We start from the raw sequence: 23,733 nt of genomic DNA on the forward strand, positions 1-23,733 counted from the left end.
GAGATTCCTTTCCCAGAGCTAAACAGATCCCAGCTCTTTTAATCTTTCCTTACAGGTCAGGTTCTTTTTCTTCTGAAATCTCTCATTTTTATGCCTCACATTTTAAATATAATAATTCTAGGTCAAGCAGCACTTGGTTAAAGTTTTAAGGGTGAGTGTAAGAAATCACTCTGCTTGTGGTGGTGCATACAAGATGGCCTTTCACAGGTATCCCTTTTCACTTACAGTTATGAAAATCTTTTTCATATTGTTGTATTTGTGTGACATTCACCTCTGAACTCCGTGTAATAAGCAGAACTTGGTCTCCAAAAAACTTAATTTTTACTAGCATCTCTTGGGAAACTTAGGGAAGATTCACCCATTGTATCACTTGATGACAGCCCCAGCTCTGTGTCTGCAGTCTTGCCAAGTGTCTGGATCTGCCAAATCGTATCAAGTTTATTCCAAATCCAGATCCAGACCAAAGCAGCAAATTGGAAATGTGTTTCTATGTAGCCAAAACCATGGCAGAGCTCCTTTCATAATTTCTTTTAAACCTCATTCCTACAAGAACTGAGAAACTGCAAAAACTCCCAAGAAAATAAGTGCAAATTTGCTTTGGTGTTAAAATATAATACACATGTATATTTTTTGGATGTGTCAGAGAGAGTGCATCACAAAAACTAGATCAAGAAGACAAGAGTTGTCATGTGCTTCCCTGAAATCTATTTATTTGGGAAAAACCATAGCTTCTCTTTAACATACAAGTTTTGTGGTTTTTTTCTCAAATGAAATCTCTTCACCAGAGAGTTTAAAAAAATTGAAAGATTCTTGGTTTCACTTGAAGGGTTAGGGCTATTGTGAAATTCTCGATAGCTTTAACAGATGCATTGTACAAATGGCATTATGCACTTTTGTTCTTTCCACCTGAGCAGTTCATCTCTCTGAGTGGCCATTATCTCTTGAGAAACACTTAAGCACCATCATGTGGGCAGAGTTTCTCAATATTTGGTGCATTCTGGTTAGTTGTGCTACTGTTTCAGTTCTGGGTTTATCTTTCATTCTTACAGGTTTTTTATTTCACACTTGTGGTCTGGTCTCAGGCTAGAGTCAGCTGTGATTAAACACTAATCAACATGTTGGTTGAAATTTCTTTTGCATCTTAAGAGAGCTCATTCAGAAAATGAGTTCTTAATGACATGAAGTGTCTAAGTAGAAAGTACAGTGTGTAAGGGAACAGGTCACAGGATTTGTGTTGCAGCAAGTTTCAGGACTTCAGGAGGGAATGAAGTGGGTGTGTGCTTCTTTTTTGCTTGTTTGGTCCTTTTCTTTTCATAATTAAAGTTTGTGAAGGACTGCTGCTGCAGTCCTTCAAACAAACCAAGGGTGTGAGGCATGAGCTTCTTAAGTTGAACTTTTTCATACCTTAATAGTTAAATCTGTAAACCTGCTTAGGTACACAGAATGTTTTTACATGATGCAGGATAGTATTAAATCCATGTACATCAGCAGCAGTTCTCTGATACTTCATCAGCATGTCACAGAAAACAATCATTTGGGTTTTGAACCTGTGGGTATTTGCGTCAATGGTAAATGAAGGAACTCGTAGCAGAGCTGAAGTCTGATTTCTCTCTGCATAGATAACATTGATGGTATAAAACACACAGTTCTGCCCAGTAAACATCTTCATTCTCAGAAGTATCCACACAAACACACACACCTATCACATAAATTTCAGGAATTTTTACAAGTAAATACAGTTTCTAGTTATTGTCTTCTGCTTCTGTAAGCAGTGTTTGGTATCTTGCAAGTTAAAAAGGGTGGGAGCATCAGCTTCTCAGAGTAGCATTATTTTCTTTTGGCTATAAATCTGGGAACAAAATGATTAAATAGACTGGAGAAGGGGGGGGGGGCAAACTCAAATAAAAAGGCACTTACATTTATTGCATTGCAGGGTTGTTTTTGGGAGCAGGGTATGTCTCTTGAGACTTTGTTTCTTATCCATTTTATAGAGCTCTGGCCTCTTAACAGCACTGCTTTAATGACTTGTTCTTGGGGTTCCGAGTTGGAATCAGTGCTGCCAGGAAAATAAACCTGTTACAAAGAGGTCAGATTTCATGAGACAGCAGTAGACTTGTAAAAACAGATTTTACTGGAACAAATAAAGTTAGAATTCAGAAGAAGCCAGAGATGTGCATAAGGAAGATACAGAGGGAGCAAGTATTGAGCTAAACTGATAAACAATATATAAACTTAGATAAGAGGTAAGCAGGGATTTTTTGTTTCTAAAAACTACATTTAGTAACATTAATAGTTGGGGGATTTTTGAAGGTTTTGTGCAGTTCTTCATAGTTGTGACTTTTGCTGTCTTTAAATTCTCTAAAGATGAATTTTCAGGGGAAATACATTGTTCCTGTTCAGTGGAAAAATGTTCTTTGCATATCAGCTTCAATTAACAACTTTCTATAGAGCGTAGCTGAAACAATTCTTGCCTGCTCTTGTGATGGCATTTTTTGTCTGTGAAATATGAATTGCCCTCGGTTTTCTTTGCAGTTCTTGAGACTCTCACTTCTGTCTTTAATCTACAGCTGTAATGTACCGAGTGTGTGGAAGTAAATAATTCTTTTTATATACATAAATGAAAACCTAAATTGTGTTTCATTTGTCTCACTGTGTCTCTTTAGGTTCTGAATGCAGTTTTACAGTTCCAATGGAGATGAAAGTTTTAAAGCTGTGAAAGGACTTTAGTAAGCCTGTATTATTACCTTTCTGCCTTGTTGCAATTATCCTTTTTCATGCTGCTGACTGTGGTGCAGCTGTGCTACAGGATGGCTCTGAAATTCACATTGCATTGGTTTGGATTGTTCATATAATTTATGCCTTTATTATATTCCTAGTGATTATATTTTGAAATGTGAGCAGACTTGTCCAATTTGCTGCATCATACTTTCAGCAAATAAATGAAGAATGCAAAGCATTGTAATTTCTGTTAAGAAAGACAATCTCTTAAGAATGGCACTATGAAAATATTATTCTGACTCCAGGTGAACAAATGTTTGTGTAGGGAGAAATTAGAATGAAGAAGAAGGGAAGGAAATAAGACAAGCGTGGATTCCTTTTCTTCCTGTTTCTTATTATTTTTCCCCACCTCTCTATTTTGTGGTGGAAGACTAAAGGGGAACTGAAGGGCATCAAATCCAGCTCAAAGCAAATCCAGAAAGTTTAGAGCTATGGGAACAACCAGCTCTATGTGCAGGTTATTTGCCTTGTTCTGAGTCTGTTTTGTGAAGCTGAGCTTTTGTAAATAGGTAAAAAAGTCTCTTTTTTACTTCTGATGATTCCTTTGCAATCCAAAGAAAATCTGTTTAAGGCAAAAACTGCTTTTATGTCTCCCCCAACCAGCTTTAAATGTGAGAGTTCTGTTGTAACACCTTAACGCAGCTTGTGGGGATTTTTATGTGTTCTTGAGCCTGGTACTGCTAAAAAGTGAAAGAAACAGCAAAAAGTGGAACCTTGTTCTGTTGGTGAGAAAGGATAGTTCTGCCTGCAGTGAAGGTGGGGAGGGAGCACCTCAGAGTGCCTGGGGCTGGGTAGACCTGCTGCCAAAAGCACAGGTTTGGCTGTAGCAGTGGGTACCAGGGGCATCTCTGCCCCTGTGTCCGGGGTGTCTGAGCCACACTCAGGTGCCAGACCTGGTTACAGTGGCCATGGTGTTTGAATCATGTGGCACCAGCTGCTTCAGGTGGTTTTGCTGTGCAAGGTGTTCTGTGGTCTTGTTATCCACAGTTTTTGGGAGGTCTGTTCACAAAGCTGCAGCACCTTGACTGGTGTGATTAGGAACACTCATCCCCGCAGTGCTGATGCAGCTACAGGAATGCAGTGCAAAAAGAAGGGCATTTATTCACACCTGGGAAGTGAAGTAGGCATGTGAGTAATGGGAATCTTTCAGGTGTGAAGTTAGACCTGTGCTAGGAGTTAATTTGTGCATGGGGAGGGGGGGAAGCAACCAGGTGAGTTCATGTTTCCTTCACACCCCAATATTAATCTCTCAGTGCTGTGCTGTACCATTCAAATGACAGGGAGGGGGAGCACTCAGTAGAATGCCTGATGTGCATCAGTGCTGTCTGTATCCTCCATGGCATTTTTGAGGATGTCTAGGAGTAAATAGAATGAGAAACCATTTCCATTAATAAACAAGTAAAAGAGAGAAAATATTGAAAAACAAAACTTGAATATTAAGAGATGGGTAACTTTTTACTGTTGGTTTAATCTATTGCAACCATGTTTCTGTGTAATTTATACAGGAATAGAAATTTGACTGGAATCTGATTTTTTTAAAAACAAAGAAAGTGCCATTAAGTTTAACAGAGACTGTTCCCTCCGCAGTTACAGGGGGTGGAAACGTGAAAATTTTTGTGTTGAGTTATTCAAAAGGAGTTGCTTCTGAAGAGCTGTTCTGTTAGCTGTAAGTAGCAGTAAATAAGCAATTAATTAGCAGGTTTTGTATTACTTTCTTTAATTTTTGAGCAAGGAAATCCAACAACTGATCAATTTCTTAGCTATTAGCTGCAGAGTTTCTATTGATCTGCTGCCTCAGTGGGCTCAATATTGTGAACTCCTTAAGTTGTAGGTACTCAAAATGACACTGATGCTCTGTGTGTCAGATGTCAGCTTGGTGACTGCTCAGACTGTTGGGATAAAGTATTCTCACCTGCTTAAACTTATTTTGAGCTCTTATTTTGATTTCCTTTTTTTACCACACATGAACTTGTACAACTCTGCAAATGCTTTTTATTAAAGTGACTCAGGGACCAAAAGTTGTTCTGGAAATTTCCTATTGCAGTCAAATTTTTAAGGCTGTCCCAAACTAGGTGAATTGACTTGAACTTTGTTAGTCTAATAATTGATATGGTTTCCAGCTGCATGCCAGTCAATTTGTATGCTTAATTCTATTTGAGCGTGTCATATTTATTTTCATTGAAACATTTTTTTTACTGAATTAGGTTAAAACAAAGTTATTTTAAGTAAACCTTCAACCAGTGAAAACATGCTATTGAGCTAAGCTGACAAGGCACTTTGGATCCATCTTTCTTTGCATATAGAAATAAAAGGACTATATTAAGTATTTCTGGGTATTTTTGCAAGTTGATCTATGAACTTGAGTTGGATTTAACCAGGAATTTTTTCTCACTTTAGTCCCCTAAAATTGATGTTCTCTTGCTTTTTAGCTATTTCTGCATTTGAAGTCCAACCACTTTCAACTGAAGTCCAAGAAGGTGGAGTAGCTCGATTTGCCTGTAAAATAACAGCAAACCCTCCTGCCACTGTGACATGGGAAGTGAATAGAACAACTTTGCCCTTGGTCATGGACAGGTATGTAGGGTTACACATTATAGACTGTATTTTATTCTTTGCTATCATTTGATCCTGCTACAGGAAAAAAATCTTAATACATGCAATGCCATTACATTGGAAAGGTTCATGTCAACTATTGAAATATCTGGCCATAGGTGTGTTGCTGATGAATTTTAAGTAGGTGTTATGAATGCAGAGCAGAGTCACCCACTATTGTCTGCACAGTAATCACTGATCTTTGAATTCTTATTGGTGAATTTTGTATGCAAGTCATCCTCAGGAGCAGGCATTGCAGTGGGGAATGGAATTGGGTGAATTTTGGCTCTGGGAGTGGTTTGAACTAGTTTTCACTGAAAAATTGATGCTGAACTTGGTTTTTTTTAGAGGGATGATAAAGAATTATATATACAGAAAATTGAGTTAAAACACTTGATATCAGGGAAATTCTATGCAAGGGGTCTTCTAATGAAGAAGATTAACTGATTAGGTTGAAAAATACAGTCTCTGCTAGATTCTTTCCCATGTCCAGTTTGTGTTCATTGAACTGACTCCTGTGCGTTTTGACCTGTAACTCTATTTGGAAGTGTGTAAGATGCCCTACATGCAAAGGAAGGAAAAAAGAGAAACTAAAAATTGAAACCATAGGTGGGTTTCTGGGAGCTGTACACCAGTTATGCCCAAATATCAGAAACTGCTGTAAAAAATCAGCAAACCTGGACGGTATGAATGTAGTAGCAGGCTAAAGAAGGCTGGGATGGTTGATTCTGGGGGTGAGGAAGATCTGCTTGTTGAAAGTAAATTCTTCTGCTCTCATCGTGGTGCTGGGGGGAATTTTGCCTGTAGTTCAGAAAGGCAGGAAGGTGAGTCATGTATTGGGAATGTTTTTGAGTCTCCAGCCTGCTGTTCCCAGGTCAGTGTAGCAATGGCTGTTTGTAAATCAAGGAGTTAATTCCACGATGGTGTTCCCTGGCTGAATGTTTATCTACATTTCTTATTTTTGTTTCTGTGGCAGGATTACTGCTCTGCCTACAGGAGTGCTTCAGATCTATGGTGTTGAGCAGAAGGATGCTGGCAGTTACCGATGCGTTGCCACAACTGCGGCCAATAGACGTAAAAGCACCGAGGCAGTGCTGAGTGTTATTCCAGGTATTTACCCTGTGAGATTTTTTTTCCAGTGGCACTGTATTCTTTCTTACAGTATTGCAAAAACACTTAAAAGCCTTGAATAGCTGTAGGTGAACCACTTGTCCAAATAATTTTGCTTGTTTTTATCTTGTGCTAAAATATTGTTCAATATAAGTTTCCCCAATTACTGAAATAAGGCTTTGGTGTAAATGTAACTTTCAGCATCCCTAAAAAAATTGTTTTATTTTATATTTGAGTTTTTGTTCCACTGTGCTCGTTTTTTATCTTTTTTTTTTTTTTTAATCTTTTCAAAGCCTCAGACTTGAAGCCTTTTCACAAGCCATCTATAATAGCTGGTCCTCAAAACATAACAGCATCTCTTCATCAAACTGTCATACTGGAGTGTGTAGCCACAGGGAATCCAAAGCCAATCATCTCATGGAGCCGGTTAGGTAGGTCTTAAAATTACAGCAAGCGACCTTCAGCCTGTGGAGAGGAAGTAAAACTGGAAAGAAAGGATTTGAGCAATTAGGTTTCTGTTCTGAGGCTTTGTGTAGTAGGTAACGATTAGTAGGTTAAGGTAGGATGAGTGAAACACTTTCAGCTCTGTGCTTCAGTACTGCTGTCAAGAAGCCCCGAGGTTTTCTGAAGCTTTGGACTCCCTGCTTCTGCTGTCAATCCCGCACTGCCCCGGGCACGGGGTGGGCACAGGCAGGGTGGTGACCTCCAGGGATCCCTGCCTGGAGTACAGTCAGTGGTGGGGGCAGGTTGGGATGGCTGCATCCATGAAACAGACCTGTTAGAGTTCCTTCCACTCTTCTTCTCAGAAGCCTGTGAGAATGTGATTTGCACCCTGTGCTAGTGGGCCGTTTGGACTGTGAGTAGGTATAGGCAAACCCAGGAACATATAGACAGCCTGCAAGGGGAGAAGAGGGACTGCAGTAAGAATGATAACATTGAGCAGTGCATCACATTTCTATCATGAAAACTACCTTCTGTTTTCATTCCAACATGTACCTAAATGTGGAAGTCAGGACTGTACATGTAGAAGCAAACTATGAAAAAGTTTCCTCCACTTCTATTTCTGAAAGTGTAAGAAATAAACTTATCTTTCCTGCTTGATTCAGTGGCTCTTATAGACAAACAAGTAGGAAAAAAGTTCACAGCAAATGCTCTATGACTATTATGTGAAAACAGGAGATAATATATGGTAATCAAATATACTAGTTTTATCTGCAGTGTAATTCAGGAGATGGTTGATCACTGTTTGAAAAGATGATGTGGGTGTTGATAGTGATGAACTGACTCATAGTACTAGGCAGATGGGAGGTTAACTTCTAGCTGAGGTGGTGAATTCCAGATATAACCCACTTAAGAAGTGGCGAGGCCCAACCATCTGAATGGTCAGGTACTTAGTGAAGAGCAAAGTAAATGCAAAATGGAAACCTCTGAAAGCTCAAATGCAATTTTCTTTGCATTTTTTGACTTTCATACACTAATCTAAGCCATGACTGTGTAGACAACCCAATTCAGGGGTTTAGGTGAACAGCCTTGTAACCCACTTCTGCTGCTCTCTCAAACAGACCACAAGTCCATTGATGTGTTCAACACACGAGTCCTTGGGAGCGGGAACCTGATGATCTCTGACGTGAAGGTGCAGCACGCGGGTGTCTACGTCTGCCGGGCCACCATTCCCGGCACGCGCAACTTCACCGTGGCGATGGCAACTCTCACTGTGCTGGGTGAGCCCTTCCATCCCACTGTTTGAGCACCTGGCTCTGACCTTTTGTGTGCTGGGCTGACATTTTATCTCAAACATCGTGTGCCAAGGGCTGTAGGGAGACTGCAGAGATTGAACAGACCACAGAACTGTGGCTGCCTTCTTCTCTCTGTTGACTTAGATGAGAAGTGTCAGATACTCAAGATTCAAGTTGTGAACTAGCACTTGGAGAGGTGCAATGTTTGCTCTGGGAAGACAGGCTTTCAATACAGAAAAGGACCCAGCAACCAAGTAGAAATATGTAATATGTATCTATGAGAGAATGGTATGTCATAGTCTGGAGTTTATTTTTATTCATAAATGCATGAACAAACACTATCTGTGCAGGTAGTGTACCTTTAAAAAAATGTGCTTTGTTTACAAGAAATGTTCTTTCTGCTTGTGTATGTGTGTGTTTGAGTTGCTCGAGGAGAGAGGTTTTTATTTGGAAAACTAGTTATTGTTATTGTTATTGTTATGACTGTCCTTGCATTTGTTGGGGCTTGATTTTTAAACTATTTTTTCCTCTTGTAACTTATCCATAGCTCCACCTTCATTTGTGGAATGGCCAGAAAGCTTAACAAGGCCTAGGGCTGGTACTGCTCGTTTTGCTTGTCAAGCAGAAGGAAATCCTGCTCCCAAAATTTCATGGTTAAAAAATGGAAGGAGAATACACTCCAATGGTAGAATAAAAATGTACAACAGGTAAGATTGCAATTGCTGTAGGAGAGCTGTGCTAGAGATGTGCTACCAAAAGATGGTATTACAGAAGCTGGCTATAGACATTCAAGATAGAACTCAAGTCAGCCTGAAATGGGACATTAAACTGAGTGATAGACATTAATCAATACCTAAAATTAGTAAAGCTTATATGCTAAGTTCCTTACCTGGCAGGGAGGCTGGGCAGGACTGAACTGTTCACCACAGAGTTCCTTTAGATTTACAGAGTAGCAGGATCTTGCTCCTACTTCTGTTGAGTGAGCAGTTTGTATTAAAGTGTTGGTTGAGGAACTACAAGCTTGAGGGTCTGCTTTTGTCAGGGAGAGAATAGATGTGCAGTTTTGTTTTCACTGTGCCTGGCTTTGCAGGCACAAACAGAAACATGCAGGTTTTGCAGAACATTTCAAGGTGCTAAATTTCACTGCTGAGCATTTGTAATAGAAAAATTTGTGGCATGTAAGTCAATCACAGCAAACTTAGGAAGCAGAAACAAACGTAACTATTGTTTTCTTATGTGGAGCTAAGTTTATCCAAGATGTAAACTTCTTTTCCACCTTTTTCTTCCTTTTGGATCCAGCAAATTGGTGATCAACCAGATCATTCCTGAAGACGATGCCATTTATCAGTGCATGGCTGAGAACAGCCAGGGCTCCGTTCTCTCCAGGGCCAGACTCACTGTGGTCATGTCAGAGGACAGGCCCAGTGCACCCTACAACGTCCATGCTGAAACCATGTCAAGCTCAGCAATCCTGCTGGCCTGGGAGAGGCCACTCTATAATTCAGACAAAGTGATTGCATACTCTGTGCATTACATGAAAGCAGAAGGTAAGCAGTTTGATTTAAATGCCATCTAATGATTTGAATGTGACAAGAACTTGAATATCCTTCCAAAGACTGTCAGATCTGAATGGTTCATACCCAGGGCTGCATCAGAGCATTCCAGCATATGAATGCATACTGCTATTGGCAGGCAAGCTTGGGGAAAAATGCTTTTCCCACATCTCATTTGTGGGACTGAATGTTCTTCCACCTTACCTGTGTCTGATGGCTCCAGTGAGCAGATTCTGAAGTTAGGAAAGGATTTTGGAATCTGGGGTCTCCATAGTGCTGTCAGGATTTCTCTCTGTCCTCAGCAGGAATTTCTAGCTATTCTCTTCTGTGTGTGCATGGCAGGGAAGAACAGAGACTACAGCAGAGTCCTGGAGGCTTACAGAGTTCAGCTTCTCACTACAGACTGCTCTTTTGTCTAGATCCCCAAGTTCTTGTGACTTTACTGGCTTTCATATATTGTGGAGTAGAATAGTTGATACTTTGTCTTCACTACCTTCTCTTAAAAGGAATATTGACCAAATGGTAAAACCTACTTTCTTTCATCCTTTGGTCTCCTGCTATGAGAAAAGTCTGTTCAAATACTGAATGGCCATGAGTGGCTTATCCCTGTCTCTGAAATCATATACAAGTTCCTGTATAAAATGGAATGGATAGTTGGAATAAAAATGAGTAACTAGACATTTTAAAATCCCTTAGTATTATGTAATTGCTTTGAGTTAAGGTAATTTAAGGTGGTAGGAAACAGCCATTTTTCAAAAGCAAGAGGTGATGGCTTAATGACTTGAAAAATTGTTAGGTGCATGGCTCAAGTAAGCTGCATTGCAACCCTGTTTTCTCAGAGTGATTTCTGTTTCCATTTCTATTCAGTAAGTGGTCTATTGAAGGACAGGACTGCAGATGCTCAGCTCTGTGTGGAATACCAGCCTGCCATCTGCTAAGCAGAGGACAGGAAGGACAGCTTAATTACTCTAATACTGATGCAGGAATAGCCACATTTGCTTTTGCAAGTGGGATATTTCAGGACACAGGAGAATTTTGTCGGAAGGAAGGAAGGAAGGAAGGAAAGAAAGAGTTTTAAAAGATAATGAGAACAAGAGGTGTGGGAAATTACCCCCTACTCTTTCAGTCACGGAGGTATTGTGCTCACAATCCCCTCTTACAGCTAATGCGAATAAAGTCACACTGGATAAGTTATCTGGATAATTGTAGAGAGCAGAGACCAGATAACTTCAAAGAAAACTGGGAAACTGTCCTTAGGGAAGTTTGTATTTGTGCAGGAAATAAACTTACGCAGTAGTAAAAGGAGGTATCTTCTGGGATATGTTTTTTGCAAAATCATTTTGCAGTCCTTGCCTTATTTGCTTGCTTATTCAATGGTTATATTTTGTGAAATGAGATTATAGCTTGTCTTGGGTTAAAAAGCAAAACAAACTTCAAACAAAAAACAAGCAACCAAATAGAAACCTCTGATTTATTTGAACATACCTTCTCAAATACCCTTTTTTTTATCATCTTTCCTGACTGTCTTGTGGTATTTATTTTATTTAATGTAATGTTGTTGCGCATCCTTTCACATTAGTGAAAAAATCCACACAAGGAGAGTGGAGAGGGCTGTGTGAAGAGGAGTAATTACAGTGGTGGGATACCAAATGTAGGTGATCTGCTCACGTTTTTAATTTTGTAACATGATTGCATAGTATCAGAAACTTGCACCAGAACTTAAACCTCACTTTTGTCTTATTTTATAGAAAAATGTTGAGCTTCAAGGGCTAGTGAAATGCACTTCTAGCTTTCTAAGTGATAGAGTGATAGCCTGAGGATCTTGCTCTCATATAAGAGGCATTATTAAAAATCTAGAAGATGCCTTTGTGAGAAATTATCACATTGACTATCTCTCTAATGTAAATTTAGGAACAACTATATTTAAAGAAATTCAAATTAAATATAAAGCAAAATCTTTTGATGAGATTCACGCCATACCAGGTCATAGAGGTTCTAACATACTCTGTTGATACTGTGAACATCTTACTTAGTCTCTAAGAACTCTAGATAATTATGTATTAATGTAAACATTATGTATTAATGCATTGCTTTCCTTATTCCTTTTAGCTTGTCTTTCCCCATTCCACCCTCACACCCTGTTACTGTCCCTAATGAAGGTTAAAAATTATCTCAGATACATCTGACTTGACTAGCTTTTATCTCTGCTTGAAGCTTCTTATGAACGTAAATGTATAACAAAAAAGTTATGTAAATATTACTCTCTTGTTTTAGTTAGGACCTGCTTTGCAAGTGTGAGTAAAGAACGTTGTGTTGCCAAAGGAAAACAGTGCTTGCCAAGTCTCCTAAGTTGTACTGATGTTTGTGGTTCCATAAACTTTAAATAGAAAGCAAAACTGGATAATGCATGAATTGTATGCACTTTCAAAGAGTTTTTTTTGTAGACATCACAATGTGGTGGGTACTTTGAATACCAAAGATATCATCACTTATTGTTACATTTCACAACTCGCATATTCCGCTGTTTCTCTGTCAAAACAAGTTCAGGTTCTCTTCCCTATATAAAAAAAGTTAGTGTTTTAATCAAGCTAGTTGAAAAAACTAACAGGTGTGGGTTTTGTGTGTTTGTGTTTTGTTTCTTTTAGCAGAATATTTTGCATTCAAATTGGGGTCATAGTAGCAAGAAGAATAAGGGTCTGATGAGCGTGCATGTTGGAGTGTGTTAATTCCTTGTTAGTGATTTAGAAAAGGCACAAAGGGAACACTGATTGTGGTGGAAGGCAAGCCTTGTTCTCTATTATGGCTGTTTCATTAGGGCCTCTGCATGAGGCCTAGCAATCCATTCAATGAGAGAACAAGTCCTTTTAATTTGAGCTCAAGGATCTTGTTTAGCAGGTCAGAAATCGTGCCTTGCAATTCCTAATTAACAAGCCATTAACTAGTCTGTTGTGAGATGCTCGTAATCTTGTCTAATTAAAATGCTATCAAGTTAATTCATAAATGTGGGAAAACTTAATGGTGGAATTTGCCTTTCGTTTTGTTTATAAATTCAGTTGTGAAGAGGAGGAGCTGGCTCTTACAGGGTTTTTTGATTTTGATGAAGTTGACATGCACTTGGTGTGAATTGTTCATTAACACTGCAGCTTTCACCACACTTGGTCCACTTTATAGCCTTCCTCTATAGGAATAAAGCCCAACAATGACAAGGACTGCTGCATGCATTGCTATGCATATTTTAGTGTGAATTGCTGGCAATTTTTTTCTTTTTTTTCTCTCTTTTTTTTTTTTCTTTTTTTTAACAACTTGCTAAGGAGCCAAACATTTTTGAAGATTATTCTGGTCTGTTCTTATTGGCCTGTCTCCAAATCAAAATAAAAAACGTGTCAATCAAATGTAATAGAAGTTGCAGGGCTAAAATGAGATCCTTTTGCTGAATAAATTCTTTCTGTTTGTTTCTTTTCTGGGGCAGGAGGGTGTTTGTTTTGTTTTTGATGGAGTGGAGCCCTCACATTCCTCACAGTCTGCTATAGAAAGGCTCTGTAAATAGGTTTTGAAAAAAAACCCCTGACTCTAAACAAATAGATTTAAAGCTGGGTATGGATGATAAGGCTATTAGAGCTTGTCTGTTGTGTTACTGTACATTGGGCACAGTTTGTTGTGACTAATGCTAAATAGGGTTTAGAGTTGCATTCAGCATCCCTTATTGAGGAAAATCTTGAAACACCACAACCAGCAAGACACAGTTTCTCCTGTGCATAAAAGAAATTCTGCTTAGTAGGGTTGAAAAAATACAGGTGGGCTGGGAAGAACATGAAATTAACTTTTTAAGATCTTAAAGCCAAGATACTGTGATGTTCGAGGATTTTTAGGAATTTTTGTTTGTCTAACCCTTGTTTTATACCAGGTTTAAATAATGAAGAGTATCAAGTGGTCATTGGAAATGATACAACCCATTACATTATTGATGACTTGGAGCCTGCCAGCAACTACACCTTCTATATTGTAGCTTACATGCCTTTGGGTGCCAGTCAGATGTCAGATCATGTCACTCAGCACACCCTTGAAGATGGTAAGAAGTTATTCGTGGACATTTTTATCTGCACTGAGTCAAACTGTGCAATCCAGTGGTAACTGTTCTTGAGGGTCTTGAATTTCTGTTGAAATTCTCACTGTTGAAACAAGTGAGATTTCCGGATAGCACAGTACAAGACAGCAGCTCATAAAAGGAATGAGAATAAAATAACATTCTGACCGAGGAACAGTGTGTATTACAGAATCTCTGTGTTGAAAGGCATTTCATTAAATCATGTCAATAACTATTCTAGATCTTTAAGAATTTCCATTATGAGAATTTGACAGTAGCCTAGGATTTAGTCTCTGCGATGCTCTCGGGCATCTGCAATGTGGATCCAACTGCACATCTACTACATCTTTTGCAAATTTTGTAGGAAAATTTGAAATATGAATCTACTGTACAGAAAAAAATTAACCTACTGTTTTGGGTTTTCTTGTGTCTTTATGCCTTTTTTTAGTAGAATCAGAATTTTGTAAAAGACCTTGCTGACTTATTTCTGTGTGATGATTTAATTAATCTGAACATCACAGCAACAACAAACTGTTTAGTGTAGATCATTAGGTCTGATTAATAAATTCTGACAGGGTTAAGCTTTGGCAGCATGGAGCATTGCCATTCCTAGTTGTCTGCCTGTCTCTTTGTCAGAACCCTCATTACATGGTAAGTGGAAGAAAATATGCACCAAGTGTTCAACTGTGCAGGTTGTGGTCTGGGCTCTCAGCTGGAGCTGCTGCATCTAGCCTTGGCAGGCACCAGTCAGATGCTGATTGCCTCTGATTACTACTGGCAGCAATAAGAGAAGAAAATGTTGAGGGGCTTCCAGAAAAAAGTTTGGTTAAGCTGTGCTGCATGCAGCAGATGAGAAGTGTGAGAAGTGTCAAATTAGCCTTAAACAAGAATCTACAGAACTTGTTGGATTATTTAGTCTTGCATTACTGGCATCTCATTGTGGGCTGAGATATCAGACAAGAATTTTCTATCTTTTCCCTGAGCTCAGAAGCTTTGTCTTTGCCTTTTTAGTTCCCTTGAGAGCACCTGAAATCAGTTTGACGAGCAGGAGCCCCACAGACATTCTCATCTCTTGGCTGCCGATTCCTGCCAAGTACAGGCGAGGGCAGGTGGTGCTGTACCGCGTGTCCTTCCGCCTCAGCACAGAGAGCAAGGTGCAGGTGCTGGAGCTGCCAGGCACTGCAGACGAGCATCTGCTCGAGGGCCTCAGGCCCGACAGCGTCTACTTGGTTCGGATCACGGCAGCTACCAGGGTTGGCTGGGGAGAGGCGTCCCTGTGGACCTCGCACCGAACTCCCAAAGCTACAAGTGTGAGAGGTAATTCTGAACATACTGTGCTCTGAGCAACAAGGGCTTATGGGGTTGCTGGATTTAAAAATTTTCTTTTTAGTTCAAATTACAGTAATTTCACAACTATAAGGTGCACTTCCGAGTGTCGGCAAATTTCCAAACTTTGTCCATATATAAGGTGCACCGGACTATAAGGTGCAGGGTTTTGTTGTTTTTTTTGCAGTGAGGATCTGTGCGCAACAAAGTAATGAATTAGTAACGGAATTGCGCAATCGCGGGGTTTACTGGCAGGTGCTCAATTTGCAAACGTTTTTCACAGATTGGCGCAGCCTTTAAACGCAGCTCCAGGTGCCCTTCCTGTGCCGCGGGCCCCGGCACTCCCGCCCGCCCCGGCGCCGGCTCGGCTTGACTCGCGGCTTGGTTCCTGTGGCGCAACCACCACCCCTCGCGGGTCGTACTTCCGGGCTGGCAAATTTCCAAACTTTGTCCATATATAATGCGCACCGGACTATAAGGCGCACTTCCAGGTTTTGATCAAAATTTTAGTCAAAAGGGTGCGCCTTATAGTCATGAAATTCCTGTATATAGAATGGAAGAAAATGAGTCTAGAAGCTAAAACATCTGAGCAGCTCACAAACATGAACTAGAGTTTCCTGCACCATTTTTTTGACTGTAAAATACATTTCTGCAGACTGGAACATTGCACGTTATCAGTGTAATGTGTTAGTAAAGGATCTGAATTAATGCATGCATGTCTGCATTAAAAAAATGTATGTATCTTTTGAATATACAAAGTGACTTGACATGTGAAGTCTAATTTGTTATAATTGAACTTTAGATTTTATTATTATTTAGTAATGTCAGGCAGAAGAACATTAAACTTTGCACAAATAGCTCGAAAACTATGCAGATTTGAATTCTTAACTTTACTCCTGAGCTGTACCCACATCCTTCTGCTTTGGATTTAATTGAGTTTTGACTATTGTGGTGAATTATTAACTTGATGAAGTGTGATGGTATTGTTAATCATATTTGCTTCAGCTCACTTTAAAACAGGAAGTGACTTCGTAATTACCTTTGGATTGTTTTCATTTTTGCTTAAAAAGCACTACGTCACAAATTTATTTATTTATTAAGACGCAGAATTAAAAACTGTTTCTATTCTGCTGCATTCTAAATTAAGTTGTTATATTTAGGTTATAGGGAGTCAGACATTCTAAGAAAGAAATAATTACATGAATGCAAAGAGTTAGAATCAAAGTATGGAGTGAAGTTTGGACTGATGGACATCCAGATTTTTGCATGAAAAATAGCTGTTTCTGGAATACAGAACTATTATTTATATATATATATATATTTTTTTTTTTCTAACCCCAGCACCAAAGTCTCCCGAGCTGCGTTTGGAGCCCATGAACTGCACAACCATTGCAGTGCAGTGGCAGCAGGACTCTGAGGACACTGCAGCTGTCCAGGGCTACAAACTGTACTACAAGGAAGAGGGGCAGCAGGAGAATGGACCAATTCTGTTGGATGCCAGTGACCTGGAATACACTGTCAGTGGTTTGGGTGAGTGTACAAAGTATTTCTCATCTCTTCTGGAAAACAGTGACACCTTAGAGAACTTAAATCACTAGGCCTGTAAGGCAACGGAGTTAGGTTTGGCCACCTGTTTTCCCAGCAATAAGCTTTGCAATCTTGAGTTAGGCTGCTGAGGGAATAATCCTCTCTCAAAATATGAGTTGCGCAACACTTAGATGAAGATTTATAAATAAATCTTTAGAAGATAAATCTTATACAAGATTTGAAAGATCTGTAAATCTTGTATAAGTTGGAAGGATACCCAACTACTTACCACAAGATAAAGAACTTAGTAAATACTGCTAGTAAATTACATGTCTTTTTAATATTCACATTAATATGCAGGTTTTTCATATTTTTGGTGTTTATGCCTGATCTAGGAACAGTGAAAGATTAATACAGAACACCAAAGATTTTTCTCTGCTATTTCTAGCCTATTTCTGTCTTACTTGTAGCCTTTGTCACAGGTATACTGCATGACAAGCACTGCTTGTTCAACATAGAAGCAAGTAGCTCTTGTGCATGTTATAATCCTGTTCATATTTTTAAGGAGTACTGGTAAATATTTGCAGGACTGAGCACACAGATTAGGGCACAGACCTTGCTGAGTTCCACTGGAGTCTTTCCAGTGATGGCCTGACTGTTTCCTCCTGTAGCTCTTGCAGTGTGTTTTAGTACAGATGTGTTGGGATCATCCCCAGGTAGAAGGTACTTTGTTTACATGCAGAACTGAGAGTTTTTCATCAAAAGATGCAATGTATCACATAATCAGCAAAAGTAATATAGGACTTGACACTTGCTGTTTGAAATGTGTTGAGATAGTTTACTTGGTGATATTGTGGAGAATTAATCTTGTTGTCAAAGCTGACCTGCAGTCTTAACTAGGTCAAATGCCTTCCTGACCATGCTCAGAGTTTCTCATCTGCTGCATACAGTTGAGATACAATTTTAGGGAGATTTGAGAAGAGTATTCTGATCTGTTAACTGGACAACTGACCATCTGTGACCATTTCTACTCAGAGCATCTGGCAGTGTCTGACTGTTTAACAGAGCTGTGAGACAAAAGAGCACTTTTGAGAGCACAGATAGGATGTGGTGTCTGTGTGTCCTAGGACAGAAATGCATAAATCTGTCTTATTATGCAATAAAAAGCTGTAATTTCAAACACGTGCAAAATTATTAACAACGTGATTTACACTATATGGATTTACTCAGTACACTAATACTCCTCAGATGAAAATACTATTTTACAGAATTATATTAAAATGTGTATTATCTATGTGGTTTTGTTGGATTTTCTTTTCAGTAAGCATGTAGGCAAATGAGAAAATGAAAGAAAAGTGAGTTTGGAAATTGCAACTTTCACAGCTACACAGCTGATGGTCACAGTTGATTGAATTGCAAGAAGGAACAATTCATATGCTTGAGTTAAACATGGAGTCATGATGCATGTGATGTGCTGAGTGTTTATTCTTTATCATAATTCTCAGTATCTAAATATGGTGACCAAAACATGATACATTCCATATACTCTACTGTAATTTATATTTTTCACATCTACATAATTTGTACTGCTTTAGGCTAGTTTCACTGAAGAGTAGTTGGTTTTTTTTTTAATGGGATATATTGAGTTACTTGGAGTGTATATGAAATATGAGTTTTCCTAAGTTTCTTTGCCTTTTATTTTTTTGTTTGCTTTATAGCATTTACAGTAAAAGGCATTCATCACTACAGCTACAAAAGACTCAGCCCCATAAAATTGATTAGGTCATGATTTTCCACTGCCAAGATGATTGCTCCCAGTGCAGCTTGGAAAACTCCCAGAGACTTCTCATAGTGATAGTGCCTGTCTGACTACTGTGTTTGCCCTTTGCCAAACTGCCTGCTTGAAATACTTGAGCATGCCAAATTATTTCTTAGGTAACAGTACACACAACCTCCTGCCTCTGGCAGCTGCACATGTGGAGATTACAGCAGGTAGAATTGTACACACTGTATAAATCCACAAAGGCTGTAGCCACATCCACACATTAAGAAGGCGATTTGTTCATCTTTTTATTTCTTGTGAATAATGTAAGTAATTTGAACCAGTACATTTATTTATTTAGGCATTTAAAAATTAAAAATATTTAAAATATTAAAAATATTAGTTATTTGGAAGTGGTACTACATGGCACAGTTTGAGATGAAACAAGGCAGGCCACCACACTGGGTTTTGTGACTATTGTAAACTGATTTTTCATGAACTGGACAGAGGCTTTGTGGACTGATGTTCTGTCATCCATTTGCCTCTCCTGAGGACACTAAACTACTGATTTATTGACAGAGTCTTTAAAATAAATGTCTTCATTATGAGCTACAGGAATTAGAATACTGTAAGTGTGAAACTTGAAGGGGAAAGGTGTGTGTTAAGACTTTTGGTGTAATATATGTTGGATAATATGGTCAAAAGGAAAGGTTATTCCTAATTTGAAAGAATATGCTCACAGTCCTTGGTGCTTCCCAGTGGCAAAGAAGGAGCAGTTTCTCATGCATTATCTGTTGCCACTGAATTTATATGGCTTCCAAACACTCCCTCTTCATGTGTTTGTCATGACCTATGGCTGCCCTACCATTCCCTGTTCTTGTGCATAGTTAATAAACTGCAGATAGACTTCTAGTGACATTTAGAGCATGTCAGTACATCTGTCCATGGAACTTTCTGCAGATGTTGGTACAAATGCCAGTTGTGCAAGATATGTGTATTTAAAGAAGACATTTCACTTACCCTGTGGCAGTTAAAGTGCATCACAAAATGAGAGTTCACGATTGTCTCCAATCAGAGAACATTAGCATTGTTATTACAAGCACTGTTGATTGCTTGGTTGTTGATAGCTTTGATAGAACTGCTGTAAATGATTGCAAATGTCTGCAGGACTCTTGATGGAAGAATAATTATGATAAAGCAGAATCAGCAATTCTAGAGTGAAATAGATCACAATGATTAAACATGGACTGTATCAATATGAATATTATGCTGAATATTTTAGTCTCTTGTTGATTCCTACCTTGTTCTCTGAGACGTGACCTCTCTTTCTCCCGTGTAGGGCTACCCAGTTACCTCTGTGTGTTTTTAAACTGGATTATTTAGCATGATAGTCACCACGTAAATAGAATTAAATGAGCTGATCATTTATTCTCAAAATAAATATCCACAGTTTCACATAGACATTTGTTTGTGTTAAAGGTCCTTGCATTTATTTTTCAATAACAGGCCATTTCCTAGTTCAGTGTAAAATTCCATTACTTGAATTTGCCACAGAAGGAGACCCTTGGGTGCATACCATGCATTTTTGCCTCTATTTTTAATTCCTCCATTGCTTCCTCCTGGTCTAGAAATTTTTCCCTCACAGAAAGTCTTTCATTGTGAGACTTGATAAGTCTGCTGGTACAGGTAATGGTTCACAATGTGTTCAGAAGTTGAAGTGAGTTTTGCTGGTGGAAGAGTTTCTTGGGGAGCCTTCTCACTGTGCAACAGGAGAGGAATTGGCAAAACTTGAAAGTTAAAACAAAGACAGTGTCCAGACAAGCTAAGCTCCCCCTTTTTTTCCAAAGAGTATTTAAATCACATCATGTGCATCTGTGCTTCCATGAAGTTGGTATCACTGCTGGAGTCAGAGCCTGTCAGAGCTCACTGTATTTGCAGCTGTATCTTTGGTAGGAAAGTGGAATCTGTACAAGGATGGCAGTGACTCAGAAGAACCCATCTGAAGCTTATCTGGGAGGATAAAATCAAATTCAACTTATTGGTTGGCAAACTCAATAAAGCGTGATCAAGTCTGATGCTGTGACATGAGAACTGTTTTCCAAGCTGCCTGGAAGTCTTAATCTCTGAACTTCATTGTTCAGTCCTTATCGTGCTGGTAATTAATTAAATAAATGCCACTGGTGATGGGGGTTGCAACATGTTCCTGTGCCTTTAGCCTCCAAGCCTTCTATACTTGGGGGGAGGGAGGAAAGCAAGAATTCACTCTGCTGATTCGTTCTTCCCTGGCTGCTGTGTGGGAGCTGTATCACCCTAAGGCAGTTCCGTGAGGCTTTCAGGAAGTTGCACTTTGGTGATCAGGCAGATGTGGGGTCCCAGCAAAGGCACCCAAACCCCTGAGGCCAGATGTGGCAGAGATGTGCACACTTCTGTAGGTGCTCTTTTCTTCTAGCTGCATGATGATATCAGAGTAACATCTCTCACGCAGACACCTCAGGGGATGGAAAAACGAGTCTGTTTGCTCTGTGAAAATGCCTTGAGCATGGGAGCCCTCGTTCCTTGACCAGCCTGTGCAGTGGAGTGAGTGTCCTGGGCTGGGAGCATTGCTGGCTCTGCAGGGACACTTGGCATCCAAGTGTTGGGTGGCCATGAAATGGAGAGTATGGAGTGTTTTAGAAAATAAACATTTGACTAATAAATTGGTTGATGATTCCCGAGAGGCTTGGAGACACTGCAGGCTTTCTCTCTGGCAAAACTTCTCCTGTGCTGATAGGGTCATCTAAACTGTTTAACAAGAGGTGCATAATAATCCTGGTACTTCTTCTGTTACCCTGGTTTTACATTACCCATTTTTCCATGCCCCAATCTAGTACTTTTGGAAAAATAATTATATTCTGTCAGACTCGTGTGTGATTTACTCCATAAAGTTCGGTCTCAATCAGAAAAGCTTCCCCATCTCTTCCATGTTCTGTTCTGCGTCTTCCCAGTTGCAGAGAGGAGAAATAAAGCAAAATGCATAAAGCAAAGTGTTCCTTGACCTGGACAATATTTCCAAGTGAAGAATTTGTCAAAGTCTGAATGACACAAAGGCGCATTTTGTGACCCTGCATGGCACTTCCCTTTGGAAATGGAGCTTCTGCTGAAGCTAACTACTACACTTAGGATTCCCCCAGAGACTTGGCTTTCAGTTGTTTAATTTCCCTGGGATCTATTTATATTGTGTTACAGCAATGACTGTAGCTAAGCTTTAGTCCAGGGCAGCAAAGATGACAAGGTCATTCAACAGTCTATAGAAATTTAATAAGGGTGTGTAAGAAGAGTCAGTGCAAAGAATTCCTCCAATTAAGCTGCCTGATGCACATCACCCAGCTTTTCTTGTAATTATTCTGTTAAAGTGCTTTAAAGTTTCATAAAGCAATTGATAGGATGGTCAGATAGCACACAACAGTTTCATTTGCACCATGTTGCAAGTGAATGTACTGGAAAATGTAAGTTTTAAAAACTTAATGGCATCTCTGACAGTGTTGATGCTATCTTTCTTAAGAGCTGCAAATGCTGATGTACTGATACTGCAAGTGCATTTCATGTGTTAATGTAGTTATTTCTGAAAGCTGGGCTATAATTTCAGTTTTATCCCATGTTTTGTTGGTGTCATAATGTAATCTCACGTCCTTATAGCTGACAGTTCTGCAACACTGAAAATTGTGTGTATGGGAATTGATTTTGCTTTTTGTTTAGAAGTTACAGTGGAAATTTAGCTTGGAATTCCCATACAAATTCAAGGAACCAGCATTCCTACAGTTTCATGAAGTGATGTAAAAGAAACACAGGTCTTTCTTGAGAAATACTCTTTTTAAAAAAATTATTTATTTGTTACCTGTTCTCAAATGGCATTAAAGAAAACATAATTTAGTATAACAGATATACTTTTTTCTGCTTGAGGTATTTTACATCAGATCAGACATCCACAGTTAATGAAATGCTGATTTGAACAAAAGACAGCTCTGTTAAAAAAACAATTAGAAATTGCTTTAGTTCTTAAAAAAGATCAACTAAAAGCTCTGTTTTCTTGCTTGGAAAACCAGATGATTGCACTGCCTGCTGTATATACTGTAGCCATGATATTTACATTGGTACATAGTGGAAAGTGTGTAATAGCTCAGTAGGTGACCAGGACAAATATTATCATTTATTTCCACTGTTTACAGCTGGGTCAGTCTAGTGTTTACTCATGCTGATTACATCCTTAAACTAAACTTCTTATCTGTCAATTCTCCTGATTGTGTGTAACAGCCTTGCTACTACTACTTATCAGCTAAAACATAAGGGATTTGCTGAGAGGGGAGGAGGACTCGGTCAAATTGCACAGGAATAAAACCAGAAGCCCTAGAAGTAAACTGGGAATGTTTAAAATCATCTAACTGTGACCCCTTTCTCTTTCCCAGCCGTGGCAGATTATGTATATTTGTAGTTAACAAAGCCAAGCTCTTGCCTAGCCCTGGTATGAGAGTGCTTCTATGGCACGTCAATAAACAAGAGACACAGGTTCCTTGCCCCATAATCGTGAAAGACAGACCTGTCACCACTCTAAATGAGTCTGTCTTCCAAATGCAGACATGGCATATCTGCATATCATCTTTTCCTGTTGGTTTTTTTTTTTCCTTTCAGATTTGAAAGTTAGATTATAGCTTGGAAGAGAGAATGGAGGGAGCTTTATTACCCTGTAACTTTTTAACCTGGAGGATATAAAAGCAAATGCTGCTTTGATAAGCTTTTACCTCTTTTATATAAGGAACTATATTGCATTTTACAGGCTGTAAATGTAAACAGAGATCAGACTGGGTTTTGTGTTTTGTTGTGATTTACAAACTGCTGCATCGTGTTTTGTTCCCAGTGTAGGTCAGTGCTAGTAATTTCTCTAGGTCTGTTTGTAGCAGAGAGCTCCCTTCAGACTCAGATTTACTGTCTGTGCTTGTGGAAGATCCGGCTGAGTGGCAGAGGCAGGGAAGAAAGCATCAAATCTCTGTCCTGTGTGGCATTTCTGCTTGTGTACTCGTTGGTGTGTGTGCAGCTGGGCTGTGCTGGGGGAATATCAGGAGGCTGCAAATGCTGACACGAGGTGACCAGACACCGATTCCAGACTCACCCACTTGGTTCATGCCTTCCTTATGGAAGGAAAATACCACACTGCTCTATTTAGGGGAAAAATTGATTCAACAGGGCTGTGAATTGAATTCTTACTGAGGCCAGTGTTGAACTCTGTCACCC

General features: G+C 39.3%; 1 protein-coding gene across 1 annotated transcript in view; it reads left to right on the forward strand.

The window, feature by feature from the left end:
• PRTG (protogenin) overlaps nt 1-23,733 on the forward strand; it is a 78,005-nt gene that overhangs the window by 25,614 nt on the left and 28,658 nt on the right. The window contains 9 exon segments of the mRNA XM_033070772.1: nt 5,208-5,352; nt 6,347-6,480; nt 6,774-6,911; nt 8,043-8,201; nt 8,764-8,923; nt 9,516-9,763; nt 13,674-13,838; nt 14,865-15,170; nt 16,521-16,709. Coding sequence (XP_032926663.1) covers nt 5,208-5,352; nt 6,347-6,480; nt 6,774-6,911; nt 8,043-8,201; nt 8,764-8,923; nt 9,516-9,763; nt 13,674-13,838; nt 14,865-15,170; nt 16,521-16,709 — 1,644 coding nt within the window.

Source organism: Catharus ustulatus, chromosome 12, assembly GCF_009819885.2.
Source record: "Catharus ustulatus isolate bCatUst1 chromosome 12, bCatUst1.pri.v2, whole genome shotgun sequence".
In the NCBI taxonomy this organism is placed as follows: domain Eukaryota; kingdom Metazoa; phylum Chordata; class Aves; order Passeriformes; family Turdidae; genus Catharus; species Catharus ustulatus.